Source organism: Carassius gibelio, chromosome A17, assembly GCF_023724105.1.
Source record: "Carassius gibelio isolate Cgi1373 ecotype wild population from Czech Republic chromosome A17, carGib1.2-hapl.c, whole genome shotgun sequence".
NCBI classification, from domain to species: domain Eukaryota; kingdom Metazoa; phylum Chordata; class Actinopteri; order Cypriniformes; family Cyprinidae; genus Carassius; species Carassius gibelio.
In genome coordinates this window covers 17,546,332-17,564,080 of record NC_068387.1, presented here as the reverse complement: position 1 = coordinate 17,564,080, position 17,749 = coordinate 17,546,332, and the positions used below count along the sequence as shown (strand labels likewise).

General features: G+C 38.2%; 1 protein-coding gene across 5 annotated transcripts in view; it reads left to right on the top strand.

Annotated features, from left to right (window-relative positions):
• Positions 1-17,749, top strand: part of LOC127933426 (latent-transforming growth factor beta-binding protein 1) — a 72,845-nt gene that overhangs the window by 50,450 nt on the left and 4,646 nt on the right. For 3 of the 5 annotated variants that reach the window (XM_052530430.1, XM_052530428.1, XM_052530431.1), the window contains 15 exons: positions 190-209; positions 1,307-1,409; positions 1,799-1,885; positions 2,222-2,347; positions 3,000-3,125; positions 4,674-4,793; positions 4,922-5,044; positions 5,376-5,498; positions 5,605-5,730; positions 6,133-6,261; positions 7,903-8,031; positions 12,414-12,554; positions 14,173-14,334; positions 15,313-15,405; positions 16,310-16,438. In XM_052530430.1, the coding sequence (XP_052386390.1) occupies positions 190-209; positions 1,307-1,409; positions 1,799-1,885; positions 2,222-2,347; positions 3,000-3,125; positions 4,674-4,793; positions 4,922-5,044; positions 5,376-5,498; positions 5,605-5,730; positions 6,133-6,261; positions 7,903-8,031; positions 12,414-12,554; positions 14,173-14,334; positions 15,313-15,405; positions 16,310-16,438 (1,737 nt within the window). The remainder of the gene's footprint in view (positions 1-189; positions 210-1,306; positions 1,410-1,798; positions 1,886-2,221; positions 2,348-2,999; positions 3,126-4,673; positions 4,794-4,921; positions 5,045-5,375; positions 5,499-5,604; positions 5,731-6,132; positions 6,262-7,902; positions 8,032-12,413; positions 12,555-14,172; positions 14,335-15,312; positions 15,406-16,309; positions 16,439-17,749) is intronic. The other 2 variants (XM_052530429.1, XM_052530432.1) reach the window with 1 other exon arrangement.

Below are 17,749 nucleotides of genomic sequence, written 5' to 3'. Positions count from 1 at the left end.
AGTCTATATATATATATATATGTGTGTGTGTGTGTGTGTGTGTGTGTGTGTATCTTTGGGGTGAATTCAGATCCATAGCTGGCAGCACTATTTTACTGAATTTGCAAATGTATGATGATTATTTGTTTCAAACCTTTGTATGACTCAATTTATTTTTGTGTTTTTATATGACATAATGGACTCTTGTAGTGCCCACAGTTCCCCAGCAGGTAGGTTGGGTTTGATTCAGCAGTAAAGATCTGCTAAATATGCTGCACAGCTAATGCTGATGCTGATGCTGATGCTTTCACATAAACCTCAATGCAGCTCTGCAGAATAGCAGCCAAACTTGACAATCAAAGCATGACATCATCATGTCATCACTGCTGCATGACCACTCTGTGTGCTCTGCATTCTGCTCCTACAGATGTGTTATATGTCAGTGTGTGTCCTTTGCTTTGTGTGTATGTGTGTGGGTGTGTTTAATTAGACAACATTATCATTTAGAAAAGAGCAGTTTTAAGTTGCATTTTTGAAAAAAAGTTATATTTATGATTTGGTCGTCCAAAACGATACAAACTTGTATTACTCTTCAAGATTGGTCTAGGCATGCAGTGTTTAGTTGCTTTGAACCTAAATGTCTCTAAAAAGTTTATGAACCCATAAGTTCCTTCAAGATATCCAGAGTATGTCATTAGTTCCTCCAGTAACCCCTTGAGGTTCTATTCTAATATTTACTGAAGGTTATTTGAGGGATCTTCAAAAGTTGTCTGGAGGTTCTCTAGTGTGGCAATCTGAGGAAACCCAATTTTGTTATACAATTATTTATATTTTTATGGTTTAACTCTCTTCCCAGGACTTAATTTAAGAAGGCATGTGTTGTTTAGTATGTGTGAGTCTGTGTGAGAGAGAAAGAGAGAGAGAAGAGGGCAGCGGTGGAGAGGTTGCATCTTGCTTTTTTCCACTCAACTTTAAAGACTCTGTCCCAATTGCCACCTTTATCCCTTGCGACCCAATTCCACACTTTGTTGATATAATTCTGCGTAGACTGTCAGAAAATATTCTGTATCAGTGCCAACTTGCCTCTGAAACCTAAAGTGACAGAGTATTGTGGACTTAGACATTGCATGACTGCAAGTATACATCAAATGTGCCATTTGGGACAGGGCCCAAAATATTTACAGTTCTGCCCAATTTAATGCACCATGCTGTCAAAGCAGAAGCAGACTGAATTGCTCATTCCTTTGCTTTAGTTGCCAATAAATTTGCTTTATCTCTTTTGGATCAGTCGATCACTGTGTGTCATTTGTTTCTTATTTGTTTGAAGGAGCTTTATACCCACATGAGTGTTGATAGGTCAGTAGTACAGCCCGGACAGGCCCAGCTGTCACCCGGGGTGTCTACAATCAGGATGGAGCCTGCCCTCTCAGGTCTCAGTCCCACTTGTACTCGCATATCCCCATAAACACCTCTTCACCTCATTTGCTTTTATAGTTGACCCACTAGTTTATGCATATCTTCTGAAGAAGTCTTTGTGATTGGATTGATACTGTTTAAATTGGGATAAAACAGTTCCTTTCAGATGTGTGTAAGTGGCCTAACTAACACACCCAGATGGCGATGGGTTGGTCTGTCGTCTGCCACTGTGGCGCCAGATGTTCGATATGTTCAGTTTTTGTTTGTCGTATTGTTTTGTAAAAAATAGTTTTGTAAAAAATCTGGTCCATGGCATGTAGCAGGACCTCTAAGCAGATTGTGGAAAGTTTGAAATCTCTTTTCTTTCTCTTCCTATGTTGCCCCATTCCCTGTCACTCTCCAGAAGTGGTGGAGAAGGTGTCACCACCCGCTCCTGTGGCACTTCCACCCTCCATAGAAAGTCAGGACATCTCCCCAACACAGCTGGCAGGTGAATCCATCCATCCATCAACCCATCCATGAAATGTATATTTGGGATGCAAAATATTACTGATAAGTCTAATGATCTGGCCAGAAAAGTACTATTTTATATAAATAATTTAATATTGATGCACCAATAGCTAAAATCAATCATTTAAATGGTAAAAAATCCTCTCTGTCCATTCAATATCTATACTTCTCTTTCAAAAAGCCATTCTTTCCTGCCCTCAAAAAAAGAAACATTCATACCAAAGCTACTAAATGTCGACTAAATGTCTGCATCCAATAAGTGATTGCCTACACTGCAAAAAATGACCTTGTTCTTTTTTTTTTCTTCTCTTCATAGAGATCGACGAGTGTCAAGTGAGACCTGATATATGTGCTGCAGGAATCTGTTATAACACTATTGACAGCTACAAGTGCATCTGTGATGACGGCTATAGAATAGACAGTGAGGACACCACGTGTGTAGGTGAGAGTTCAAAGGTTAAACTACTAATCTTGCTGATCTCTACATCAATTACCATTACCAAGAACTGTCTCTCTTTCATTCAGTATAGCGGCTGTTTTGCTTATGTAATGCATCCATAAATCCATTATACATACAAAATGAAAACCCACATTAGAGCATTTCACTCTGCACTTAAACCCGGGTTATCATCATTCTACACACCACTTTTAACCAAGGTTTAACCAAGTTTAAAGGTGGTGTTAGCACTGCTTTTTACCTGGGGTTATGAGACCTGCTCCAGTGTAAGTTTGTTCAGTGTGAAACGGAGCGGTGTTTACTTGTTGCTGCTGGACGCTTGGCAACGAAGTCTGATAAGGTCTAAGGATCTAAAAATCTAAATAGCATAACCAAACATTTAGTGATTACAGTGTTTGTTTCTATGTAGAAATAAAGTAATAATTTTGAAAAATGACCATTTGTATATAGTTTTACTCATTTTCACTTCATTTTTAATCTATGCCTTAATATCTATAAGACTTCTATGCTTCTAAATCCAGAAAATGGTATCTCAGTAAATTATATGCTATGAAAACACTGGATTCAAATTGGAATTTGTGTCTTATAGGTCCTGTAAAGACAAATCCATTAATAAACTGATGATTATTTTTGGCAGATGTCGACGAGTGTGCAGAGAGCCCAAGTTTATGTGCTAATGGTCACTGTCAGAACACTCCAGGCGGATTCCTGTGTGCGTGTGAGCCTGGCTTCATGCCTAACGAGAAGGGCACCAGCTGCTCCGGTAATTACAAGACTGTCCCATATAAACTCATATGCACAAACTAACAGAGTAGGGTTCACAATGTTTGACTGGTACATAGATTTCCTATTCAATTTCTTTAGCTCTTTCTTTTAAGAATCTCTTATTATCAATGATTAATTTGGTGGGCATGTTAGAAAAGAACATTGTCTGTTTGGAGCCATTACAGGTCCACTTTCTTGGCTCTTATTTTGATCCAGACAGATCAGCACTCATATGAGGTCTGCTTTTGGTCTTGAACCGCAATGTGGTTGTCTAAATACAGGCACAGCTCTGTCTCTTTCTCAACTCCATCACACATCCTGTGTGTCATTAGCTGGTTTTCAGGGTTTGCAGACAAGGTAGAATCCATCTCCCAGTGACACACTTTGAGGTTTGTGGAGGAAGAAGAGAGGTATTATTGTACCCTCAACCGAGTCACCCAAATAACTCAGCACTGCTGCAGATGAGGAAATGTTCATGGTACTTGGAAAACACGTCTTCTCATATTAGGAAATCCAGATATCCGGAAACTTCTGCCCAGAGTTACTCATTACATCCATTTAAACTGATACGGCCAGCACATGGGTTTCTCTGGTTAACTGGTTTCTTTAAGTTTCACAACAGTTACACATTTAGGAATGTATTCCACCTTAATGCCGCAATTGGGAATTTGTTAAACTGCTGTGGAATGGGGAGTGTCAGCTCTTTAATGCAGTTGTTTGTTTGCTCAAGCCCAGTCTATGAGACAGAAATTATTTATTTTTTGATCTAGGAGATTGATTTTACTCTTTGATTATGCATGAAGACCACTTTTTATAAGCAGAAATGCAATCACAAGCCAGATTCACATCTACATCTTTCATTTGAGCACATCAGTGTGCCCATAACACCGCCAAACTACAGCCTCCAGGCTTCTTTGTAAATTCGTGGTTATTGAATTCTAGTTCTAGATAGGTTGGAAATTTGTTATGGGAGCTTAAACCTCAATACGTGACCTTGTAAGTCAAAGAACGTTGTTTTAAGTGTTGAAAATATGTCATTGTAAATACAGCTGTCTGCTTTAATGTAAAGCTCTTTAAAAATCTGTTGTGGTTGTGATTAGGTGATGTGTTTTCACACTAACTGCTCTAACACATCCATTCAGTGCAGAGATGAAGTCTCTTAGGCAGCCCTTGGAAGCAGTTATTAAGGCAAATGGATGGTTGCACATGTAGAAGAAAAAAGGCATGTTGCCATCACACATCATGGCATCGCTATCGGAATGGTTTCACAGTTAAGATGCTTTTCTTTGTGTAACTTCATTAATAAAGATGTAGCGGAACAAAAGATGGAGATGGAGAACAAAAGTAGCTTTCTTGCACCAAACTTTCTTGCACAAATCGTTTGTTTCCTGTTCTCCTCACAGTGGGGCAGCAATAACACCTATCCATTACAACAGACCCCCCTAATCAAACCTTCGCAGCTGGCACAAGTACACTGCTGCATGGATATCATGAATTCACATTTGATTTTGAATCAGTCTGTTAATTTCTGCTTGTGTCTATGTAGATATCGATGAATGTCAGGATGGGAGAGTGTGTCCATCCGGTCTCTGCTATAACACTCTGGGCTCTTTCATGTGTTCTCCTTGTCCGGAGGGGTTTGAAGGGAGAAATGGCCAATGTGTTGGTAAGAAGCCCTTTTTATATATATACAATGATATGTGTTTAGCACAGCTACTTTTTAGAAAAATGAGGGGGCCTTTATAAATGTGACCCATCTTCAGATGTATTTTGTGCGTGACCTTCTCTGTGCAGATATAAATGAGTGTTTGGATGAAGAAGTATGCACTCATGGTCAGTGCTTCAATCGGGAGGGCTATTTCATTTGCACGTGTGATGAAGGGTTCTTGCTCACTCCTGACAGCAAGGCCTGCATAGGTACTCTCCATTCAAAGTTCAGCAGCTTTTGGTATTTTTCAAATATTTCTTTGGTCTCGATCCCGTCTAACAATGACAGATAAGCCTCTCCAACTTTTAAGTGATTTATTTATTTTATCTTTGTCTTTTTATTTTCATTTTGTGTTTTGTTATTTTGTTTTTACGATTAGTTTAATTAGGTTTGTAAATTGCTCAGCCTCTTGCAAAGCATGGCTTTTGGTGTGAGTTATGAAAGCATTGTGAATTTAATCACTGGGATTGTTAAACAAACAGGTTAAACAAAATCATAAAATGCAAGTGAGCAAACTGGAATTTTGTGTGTGCATGTCAGATATCGACGAATGCCAGGATGACAGCGTGTGCATCCAAGGTCACTGTCAGAATACAGAGGGGTCATTTATCTGCAACTGTGAGCCTGGCTTTATATTGTCATCCACAGGAGACCAATGTAACGGTACGAGCGTGCATATGTGTGTTACTGTATGTGTAATCGTGTATTCATATTAAAGGCACCTGGGATTGATTCTGTCTGCAGTTTTGAAATATTCTGCTGTTTGCAGATGTGGATGAGTGTTTGGAGTTACCTCAGACCTGTGATAGTGTGGGACAGTGCGTCAATATCTTGGGATCTTACCAGTGCAACTGCCCACAGGGATATAGACAAGTCAACGGCACCAGCTGCCATGGTGAGACAATTCAGCTTACAAACACATACATACAGGGGCTGTGTTCTATAATAGCATACTATCATACAACTCTTACCGTTTCTACAGTATGTAGTATGTATAATGTGCCTTTTGTGAATTTTCTGTGTTCTTAAAGCACCTGGATTCTTTCAGAGTCCTGCTGAAAGAAACCCAGCATTTAGCTGCTCAGTTGATTGGTTTTAGGATATTTTTGGGGGACTTTTCAGCTGATAAGAACAGAAAACCAGCTGAAGTCCAGCTAAAGTCCAACTTGCTAGGAGACTAGCTAGACCAGCTTGGCCATTCTGGGTGATCATCTTAAACCAACTAAGACCAGAAAAACCAACTTCGCAGCACACTGCTTGGAATACTGTCACTGATTTCGTCCCTCGAATCTTGTAGATGTTGATGAGTGTGAGGATGAGACACAACTGTGCATCCCCAATGGAAAGTGTTTGAACACAGAGGGTTCGTTCCTGTGCGAGTGTGATGCCGGCTTTGTGTCCACCAGGGATTCACCAGGCTGTGAGGGTACGTACACACACATTCTCTCATAGACGCATCCTGCTGTGGTTTGTCCTGATTCTCAGAGTGCTGTGTTGATATTTATCTGATGTTTAGGCAAAATGAATCTGTTGCTTTACTGAAGCCCCAGTGTTTGGCAGCATGAAAAAGAGTGAAAGAAAGAAAAGGATTGTGTGTCTAATGGGTTTTACATACGAGCCAATGTTATTTTTCCTCTGGTGGGATGTGTGTATGTGCTCTTGGGGCCCAGTGAGGTGCCAGAGTTGTTTTAAATGCCCCGTCCAGCAGTAAAATGGGGAGAAGGAAGCATTTGAGCTGAATGTCTAGACAAAGAAAATATATTACATAAAATGACCTACTCCAAATCAATGTGTTTGTGTGTGCCCTGGCTCTTTCAGATGTAGATGAATGTGTGGATGGCAGCAGATGTGTAAATGGTACCTGTTCAAATACAGAGGGCTCATACATATGCCATTGTGAAGTGGGCTACCGTCTGGAGCCAGCCAATCAGACATGCCAGGGTAAAAACCTAGAATCCAAAACAATTAGGTTTTTCATCACTCCTCCAACAAGAAACTCTTTGTTGACTGGTTAGTGTGCTGATTGGTCGGTTGTGCTGTCTGTCAGATATTGATGAGTGTGCTGACTTGGGGACATTTATTTGTGGGGTTTGGGCCTGTCACAACACACCGGGCTCTTACCGATGTGAGGTGCCCTGTCCACCTGGCCTTTCCCGAGGCGAACACAGCGTCTGCATCGGTGAGTGCCCACAGGCACCAGCTTCAGCCAGGAGGTCACCACCTCAGCTCCACCCAGCTCACATTGTTGTACTGCACATCTCCATATTCTGGTTCTCATCAGAGTTGTTTCTTTGTCTCTTGTGGTTTAAACATTTTCTAATTAACACTGCAGACTGCAATTATGTTTCTGATCAGACATACTCATACTCGTTTTATCTTCATATCTACATTCAGGTACTGTTTTTGTTCATATACCCTACTGTTTGGCAAATTTGGGATCAGTAAGGTTTTTTTGTTGTTGTTGTTGTTGTTGTTGTTGTTCTTTTAAAATTAATACTTTGAATCAGAAGAATGCATTTAATTGCTCAAAAGTGACAGTAAATACATTTTAATGTTAAAAAGGATTTCTATATCAAACAAATGCAGTTCTGTTGAACTTTCTATTCATCAAAGAAAGCCTGGGGGGGAACAAAACTGCAGCACAACTGTTTTCTGCATTGATGATAAGCAAATCAGCATATTAGAATTATTTCTGAAGGCTCATGTGACACTGAAGACTGGTGCAATGTCTGCTGAAAATTCATCTTTGCCATCACAGAAATAAAATTAATAATAAAGCATATTCAAATAGAAAACAGATATTTTATGTATAGTAATAATTCACAGTATTGCTGTTTTCACTGTATTTTTGATCAAATAAATGCAGCCTTCATGAACATAAGATACTTCTTTCAAGAGTGTAAAAGAAAACTTTTAAAAAGTAGTGTATGTGATTTATTTTTTTATTATTTTATTTTTTGTTCTTTGTTATCCATTCATCTCTGCCCAGATTAGCACTCAAAGAGCTCTAACATTTCTGTTCGGAGAATAATACAGTTTTCTGTATTGTCTCCCTCTCTCGTTTTAGATGTGGATGAGTGTTCGCTGAATGAGAATACCTGTGGAAGTCAAGGTGTTTGTCAGAATACAATAGGCTCCTTCAGTTGCCAGTGCTACCCTGGATTCAAGGACTCTCAGGATGGGCAGGGCTGTGTGGGTACGTATTTCCCCTTCCTAGTTTCTGTTATTTTCATTCCACAATTTAAAAATAGACTAAAAATTGATGATATTCAATGAATTATCATTAATAGAAACCGAACTTTAACCTGACAACGGAGGTATTGTCGATGCTTCTAGTTAAAGAGTTAATCCAAAAATAAATGTCATTATTTACAGCACTCACCTTTTTCCCCCTCAAACACAAATAGAAATATTTTTCACTTCCACAAACTCAAACTTTTTGCAATCAAACCCAATGTAGTACGAGAAAGGAAGGAATGATTTTCAGCAAATAATAATGCGTAATAGACTTAAATTGTGGTCTGTTCCTCACAGAACGCTAATGCATGACTTACACAAGTTGTGTGGAGTACATTTTTGTCCTTTTTTGTGATCTGTCTAACACTGTAGAATAAAACATTTTGTTTCTCATTTAGACCATGGATTAGACTGAAGTCTTCATCTCAGTCAAGGGTACATCATTTTAAACATATTTGTCAAAATGCAATTCATTTCTTCAGGTGTAAAGATTTTTAAAAAGTATTTAGTGCCATCATAAGAAGTCTAATCTTGATTTTGTCTACTTTGAGACAAAAATTCTGACAGGCAGGTAAACCACAGCTGGATTCGAAACCGAGGCCAGCACTCTTTGAGATTTTTTGCCACTTCCTCTCAGACAGCTTAAAAAAGATGGCAGGCACTTTGCTAGAGCCATGATTGATGTGAGTGTTTAGTTTCTTCCAGTCTGAGGGTGGATGGCACAGACCCTGGTAATGTTTAAAACGGTGACCGGCGTCAAACCCATCAGTGGCCCCCACATACACTCATAGACACATGAATACACTGACACAGAGTCAAGTCCTATTCAAGTGATGGAGCCTCATGGTTTTATGTGGCCTGGTGTTTAGAGGTCTGGGATTGCTGGCTTTTTTAAAATAACATTGTGTTGTGGTGCAGCCCACCTTTTGAAAAAGAGTAAGAGCAGAGACAGAGGAAGTTTCATTTTTATTATATGTGTATTGGTGGTATGACTGTGCAAAATTATTTTATGAATAATCATAAATCATATGATCATTAAATACAATTTATTTCAATTCATTTAATTATCCCACATTTATTTAACGTATAAAACATTTTTGTTGAAATCTAAATAACAATTATAAAATTGTAGCTGAATTTTCAGCAGTCATTAGACCGGTCTTCAGTGTCACGTGATCTTTCAGAAATCATTCTACTATGAGGATTTGATGCTTAAAGAAATATTTATTTTATGGTAAAGGTTCTATTAAGGTTTAAAACAGTTGTGCAGCTTAATATTTTTGTGTAAACCGATTTTTATTTTTAGTTTTTGAATTGTCTTTACGGTCACATTTGCTTAATTTAATCCATCCTTGCTGAATAAAATAGTTAATTTCTTTCAAAAAGAAAACCTACCATTATATTACATTATTAAATTTATATTGCCCCTATATACAGTATAGGCCTATTTTTCTTCTGGTTTGTTCTCAGTTTGAGTTTAAATCGAGGAGAGAATTTTCATACATACACTAAAAGCAAACACATTCAATCTTAAACACACACACACTCTCTCTCTCTCTCTCTCTCTCTCTATCTCTCTCTCTCATACTGTTTCTGAACAGGGTTTTTGTTTGTCTTGTGGGCTTATGTAACTGGCCACAAACAACCTCCATCGTTTCCAGTAGTGATACACATAAATACACACAAATGCGAAAACACGCAGACCATGCATTCCTGTTTTCATCCCACTACTCTCTCTTTCTCTTTCTACCCTTATCTATTCTTCCATCTCCCTCCTCAGTTTCTGTCTACACTCTTTCTTTTCAAAGATCTCAGGCCTAATGGAATGCTGCACAACAAGATTCCAGCCACAATACATTTTTCTTTATACATCCTAACATCCTAACTCCCTGTGCACTTGGAAAAAAACACAAAAGCATTATGGAAGACTGAATCAATTTCTTGGTTTCATTTGTTGCTTAGAAAAAGTAAATTACTTATCACTTTGTCGACAGAATTCTTTATAATCGTAATAAAGAGTGTTTTTCTTCTCCCCACACACAAACACATATAAATACATTTACTTTGAATGTTTTGAATAATTAAACCTATCAGTTTATACGTTCCCTGGGGATTGATGCTTAGATTGACGCGCTATAAATACAGGAGCTTAAGACCATGATTCAAAGTTCATGAACCTTAAGTACATGAAACTGATTAATATTGGAGTAGTAAAAGATTACCGTTCAGTATGTGTGTCACATGTTGATTGTTTAGCTGCTCTGACAGTCAGAATGATTTAAACAGGTGATCTGTGTGTTTGTGAGTCTTTCTGAGTGAATCATTTAAAGATCCAGCTCATAAGATTGATTCTGAATCAAAAATACACTATGAATGTTTTGCTTCTGAGTTTAGCCATCAGTGACGATGTAAAAGAAAGATGGACAAAATAAGTCTTAACTGATCACATTTAATTCACACTCCAAACTCACAGTTAAGAGTATAATGTCTTTTAATGTGACGCTGTATAAAACACCTACATAAAAAGAAAAACCCTTTCCGGTGTAGAAAATGTTCCCGTCAAACCCTACTCTAATCTGGAGTGCATGGAAAGACCAGTAGTATGTATCAGTTCTTATGAGGTTGTATCTGTCTTTTAAATTGTTCAGCTGGCACTGACGTCCATTTTCAACTTTTTATCATTGCCTAGTGGTGCAGCACCCACATTGTTGCTGACTCCAGATGACTGTTTAACACGTCAAGGCTCATTGGCGAGCTGGCCCACCATCACTGTGAGGGTCTGGTGTGTGTATGTGTGTGCGTCTTTCAAGATGGCTCCATTAAAGAAATCAGAGTCTATTGCACATAAATGTTCTCCATACAAGTTGATTTATTGCATCCTTTTGTATGTGGTGCTCTGAGATATTGATAAAAGGAGAATGAGAGCCACAGATGTGTGAAGCACCGAATAAAAGGGAAAGAACAGTAGAAAGGAAGAGAGAGCCTTGTTGCAGGAAGTAGACACTTGCATTACAGTGCTACTTCGGTCGTAATAAATTTAAGCTGTCAGAGACAGTCGGTAGAAAAATGGGGCTGTTTTATTTACTGAAGTCAGATGTGCACACAGTTTGTTATTGTTCCATAAGGTTCCCAAAAGCCATCGTTTTGATAAGGAAATTTAATGAAAATGCTGCAGAAGGCTCTGAACCAATCAGGACAAAGCTTTAGAAATGATAAACTATTCCTAGATAATGACCAATGTTTCACAAGCTTCAGAGTTCATGAGTTCATGTAAGTCTTTGGTTGTAAAAAGTATGGTCGGAAATCTGGTGTCCCTCATGTTTACATAGTCTTTCTTACTTTTTGTGATTACATGCGATTTTTGTTCTTTTAAAATTATTATTATTAAAATATTTAATAAGTATCATTCTTGTAGTCCATACAACTCGTGTGCTATCTTTTTCAAATCTTTAAAAGCCATATGGTACCTTTTTGTGAGGAACAGATCAAAAATAGTTCATAGTTCACTGATCTTCCAATCCAATGAGCTGTTATCTCAACCACTTTCCTCTGAAGTGAGTGAATTGAACTCAAGAAAATTTAATAAATCATTATTTTGACCTGATATGCTTTACAATGAATACACTACACAACTTTTCCCATGATTTTCCACTGATTTACTGTCTGGAGAAGTTGATGCTAGTTGCCGACAGTCAGAGCCAATTTGCAGATTAGAGTTTACCGATTTCATAAAAAACTGTGTATTGTATGATGGTCACAGACTCCAAATTTTTAAGCTTCAGACTATGATTCCATCTAGTCTTAGAATATCAAACATGTTTAATTTAGAACACGTTGTTTTCATTTGTCACACATCTCCTAGCAACAAGGCGCACATTTCTGCATGAGTATGTTGTGATTGGAACAACTTTAAAGTGTGGTTGTGTATGACCTTCAGTCGTTTAATGCATGATGGCCAGTTTTCCTCTGACTATTACAAAATCAGTAAGTGTATGATGCCTAGTGTTTTAAAAAAAAATCTGATTTTAAAAGTTGTGTACTGTATTCCAGCCTTAAACTGAACTACTATGATAAATGATGAGCTGAACTGAAGAACTGAACTGACCTCAGCTAAACAATGACTCTTTTTAGAGCCGCTTTACATCAGAATTGATCTCTGTTTGCATCATTGAATAATTCTCCTGTTTATCCTTATAAAGCTGCTTTGAAACAATCTGTGTTGTATAAGGCACTGTATAGATAAAGGTGACTTGACAAATGATCTCATCCGACACAAAATAAACTTCTGCAGTTCAGATTGTATCTTTAGTTCAATAATAAAACACGTTTTCTTGCCTGCAGATGTGAACGAGTGTGAGCTGCTCAGTAATGTGTGTGGTGAGGCCACCTGTGAGAATCGTGAAGGCACCTTCCTGTGTTTATGTCCTGATGAGATGCAAGAATTTGATTCGATGTCTGCCAAATGCTTCTCTAGACCACCAGGTAATGTTGTAGCCTACTGTTAACCACCACAATGTGATCGACCAATTTATTATTCTACATAGATCCCACAAACAGTGCCCTAACTCAAACCTACAAGGCTATTAGGCCACAGATTACCTTTTTATCTGGACAGATGACCCCGGTCCTCCTCCTACGAAATGATTCTTCACATTTTAATCTCAGCCTAGGAGATCCTTTAGTGCAACAGGACAGTAACTTCATGTCAAGAGGGTCCAGTTCTGGTTAGAACAGAGGGATGCAAGGCGTGATGAATGGGGGTTGTAAACGATCTGGCAGGAGAGAAATGAGATTCAGTCTGAGGATTACAGAGGGACCAAAGCACCATGGGCCAAAAAGAAGCTCCCACGCTAAGATAAAAAAAAAAAAAAAACGTACAGAGATATACAAGAAGACCTATCAGAATGAGATAATTGCTTTTAGTCTAGACAACTCTTGAAGATTTCCTGAATGGAATTGTGATATTTAGTTTTATTGCTGGGTTTCAATAGTCCACTTTAGACATTCTACTATCTATATAGGTTTACTAACTCTCATTAGAGTATTACATTTATTCATTTAGCTGACACTTTTATCCAAAGCGACTTACAATTGCTATATATGTCAGAGGTCGCACACCTCTGGAGCAACTAGAGGTTAAGTGTCTTGCTCAGGGACACATGGGTGTCAACCAGTGGATTCAAACCCAGGTCTCTGACCAATGGCATGCGTCTTATCCACTGCGCATGATGCAATGATGTTTTAGCAACATACAGTATGTCAATCAGGAAGTAGCAAAAAAAATCTAATAAAAAATGAGCACCAAATACAATTTACAAGCTCCAGTTCACTGTCATGCAGGCAGCGAAATTGTTTTTTTTTTTTTTTAAGTTATCTGATCTGGGACAGGTTTTGTTTACCACTATACATAAGGCATGTTAGATGTACAAAATTGAAAATATCTTAATCAATTTGTTCCTCTAGTGCTGAAGACCATGGTGGAACTGGGAAATAAAAGAACAATGTTGTTTGGTTGTGTGTGTGTGTGTGTGTGTGTACACCAGCTGTGCCTGGAAGATCAAGTAACAGGAAGCATTTTCTTAGATCTTGGCCAGTGCTTTTAGTTAAGAACTTTTGTTCAGATCCACCCACCTAATCCTCCTCCCCTCATAAAACTGTTCAAACATTATTTTTTGTTTTTACGAGAAGAAGCCTGATATCTCTTAACTTCGCTGTAAATCACATATATTTTTACATATAAGGACAGCAGTAGAACACCATTAAACTAGAATCACAATAGTTTGGACTATGAATTATATGGAAATAATAAAAAAGGAGCACTCAGTAACTGAAAAGTCAAGGCTGAACTGTAAAACTGCTCTCTGATGTCATGCACAGTTTCTGCTGCGTTCTTGACCTTGTTTTTTAGGTGTTCTTCTTTTGTGGATTACTGTATTGCAGTGAAAAGTTACATTTATTCATTGTTTTGTTTTCCCTCCCAGTTCTGTGTGTTTTGTTGCATTGTGATAAACCATGATTGAAATTTCATAGCTGAATATTTTAAGAGGATGAAACAACCAGTCTGACTTATGTGTTGTGTTGTTGTTGTTGTACCTCACAGTCACACCTGTGGAGAGGAAAGAGTGTTACTTCAACTTGAATGATGAGAACCTGTGTGATAAGGTGCTGGCAAGCGGCATGACTAAAGAGGAGTGCTGCTGTACACTAGGAGCTGGCTGGGGGGACAACTGCGAGGTCCATCCCTGCCCCATACCAGGAACAGGTATTCAGTTACATCACTCACAACGGCAATTTAAAAAGTGCAGTACAAAGAACGAGAAGAACACTTTTGTATAGAGATTAAGACAACATGGATCATTCAGTCAAGACTGTTGAACTTGAGGATAGTGAATTAATCATTCTTTTGAGGTGATTCTTTGCAGTGAATCAGTTGACCTGGTTCATTTTAGGTAAACTATTACTTTTAAACTTCAAGCAGAATAGAATTTTCCCCATTTTAAGACTTTTTGAAAAAATAAAGTGGTGGTGGTGAAATCAGAAAGATAGGCCCAAATTTTCAACTGAAAGTAGGAACTATTTTGGCCACATACATCGAGTCAGTGAGTTGAACTAGAGGAATTATTCATTCTTTTAAAGTGATTCTTTGCAGCAAATTAATTTACCGGGTTCATTTTAGGTAAACTGGAAGTAGAACATGGTTTTTCTTATTTTACCACTTATGTCGGGGAATTTAAAAGGCTAAGCCCAAATCAAAGCTACAAGCAGCATTTTGTAGCTTTGTCATGCTGCCACAGACACACCCTTTAATGAAACTCAAGATCTTCACTATTTTACATAGCAAAGCAGTAAGGTGACTGCATTAACATTTGATTAATTTTATAAACTAGTGCTTTCTTTGTTTTCGGTTTAAGAGATGAAGTCGGTGACACAGTAGTGGTCCGCCTGTATGCATGTTTCATATGGATTACATAATCTGAGAATTTGTTTTCCATTAGAAAGTAGACATTTCACACTCTATAGATATATTGTTTATGTCTGTAAGGGAGAAATCTATACAGAGTTTCGAGCTCAAGTTCACAGACTGAGGCGGCAGAAATTGCATCCTGTTTGCTTGCATTATTTTACAAAAAGCCTAACCTACAAACCTATCTACAACTTTACATATTTCTAATAATCACCATTCTTAAAATAAATACAGCAGACAGTTTCCTGTATTGACTACTGACACTGTTTTATTCAGATCAGTTCATACAGATGTGTCCAGCAGGCCGCGGTTACATTCCTCCTGGAGATCCTTTGATTCCTACAACCAGCTTAGCAGAAAGATACAAAGGTATGTGTTTGTCTGTGTACTTTAAAATGGATAATTCAACATTTGTCTGTTGTTAAAAAAAAACTGAATGACTGACTGACCTCTGTGGAACACTGAGAAGGTCAGTGGGGTCCAAAACAACACCGGACCCCAATTACTGTCATTGTACAGAAAAAAAATTCTGAAATTGAGTTCATTTTTGGATGAACTGTCTCTTTAATGTCTGGTTGTTTACATATGCTTTTGTGCATTTTATTTAAATTAAATGTATGCATTTAGCAGATGCTTTTATCCAAAGCGACTTACAGTGCATTCAGGCTATCAATTTTTGCCTATCATGTGTTCCCGGGGAATCGAACCCCCAACCTTGCGCTTGATAAGTCAATGCTCTACCAATTGAGCTACAGGAACACATTATTTGAGCATTAATATTCCTTGCACTTTTACCCCCATTTTATGCACATATTTTTGACTTTGTAATGTGTGGAGGCAGCCGCAGACACATCGCTTAGCATCTGACCTACATATGCTGAAACACACACACACACACACACACTCAGCAGCCTGCTTCCCAGTGTGGGGAAACCTCAGTCACAGGGCCAGTCTGATGCACTGATTTAATTTATGAATGCAGCGAGAGTGTGGTTTCTCTTTGGCTGGTGGCAGCACAAGTGAAAGCGATGTGGTTGGGATGTGTGTATGTGTCAGCTTACGTTTTAATTGAATGCTTATGGATGGTAAGGATATTTCCTCCCTGTCAGACTCCAGTCAAATGACATTTCTCAATGTAGCAGATCCCCAAATGAGAACACTAACCAGAGTAAACCATCCAGATGCGTTCTGATATGTACAGTAGGTGTTGCCCAGGGTTTAGTTTGTTCAATGATGAAATAATGGAAATGTGTTGATGTATGTTGATTTGCAGACGCAGATGAATGCAAACTTTTTGAAAATGAGATCTGCAAAGATGGCTTTTGTCTCAACACCCATGGTGGGTATGAGTGTTACTGCAAGACCGGACTCTACTATGATGAGAGCAAACTGCAGTGTGTTGGTAAGGTCCAAAATCACAATTTGCATGCAATTTCTTTTGTGTTTCAAAAAAGAAAGAAAGTCTAACATGTTTAAAGTAACATAATAATGAAAACATAATTTTTTCTATTCAGTCTGTTTCGTGCCCACATTTATTGTTATAGTAACCAGGTAAACTTGATTCAATATGGTACATTATGCAGTCTTGTCAAATTCTTTATGACTTACTTTCTTCTATGGAACACCAAATAAGAAAAATTGAGAAAAGCCTCTGTATTTTTTCTAAAGAGTATACTGTCAGTGTTCTTAAATGAAAAACACATTGGTTACCAGTATTCTTAAAAATATCTCTTTATGTTCCACAAAGGAAAGAAAGTCATACAGTTTTGAAACAACAACATTATTTTAGCATCCTGTCACATGACTGATCTAATCATTCAGACTTAGACACATTAACAAAAACTCTATTTTTCGTGGGATTTCAAACAATGTAAAAAAGCATTTTGGATTTCATTCATGAGACAACCAAAATTGAGTTGTCAAATCGACTTTTTTGAATACTATATTCTTATGTTTCTCATTGTGTTCAATTCAATATGTGTGTATCACTGCTTTATTCTCAGATTAAACACAGATTAAAGCAGCTTGATGCAGTTTAATGAAATATTTTAAAAGGCAGTATTCAGAAACATGAGTCACATGAAAGTGTTTTATTTTAGTCTAAATATTCTTAGAAAGGTTAGAACGTAATCTTAGAAGGGGTTGTTATTTATATCATCCTGCCTTAGCTGTTTATTGCTTGTGATGTTTGGCCTTGAATTGTCACTGTGTTCTTTTGTCGGTTTGTAATGACAGGCTTGTGTGTTTTTGTGTGGGTGCATGTGAGTTTACATGCCGAATAGATAGTGTGTGTGTAAATGTTGGCCTAGATGGGCTCAACGTAACACCAACACATTTAAATTGGATTTAAATTTAAGTTTTAAACCTGCTGCACGTGTGGCTCTTGGCTTGTGGACATATTATGCATGCAGCGTGATAACAGGGTATACAGTATGTGTGTAAGCTTGGGTCAAAGGGCTACATCTTGCAACTGGTCAGGATGGCACAGCTGTAATGATCCAGGCCACAGCTTCATGGTGCACCGCAAGCTGCCTAAACACACATACACACACTCACACAAACCACAGACCCACAGCAATGGAGTCTCGCCTGGCCACACTGCATTAAAAGCTGCCACACCCGACTGCCTCTCACACACACACATATTCAGTGTAGCCACAGTCATTTGACTTCCTACACCCACACTGACACGCACATAAACACCCATTCACTC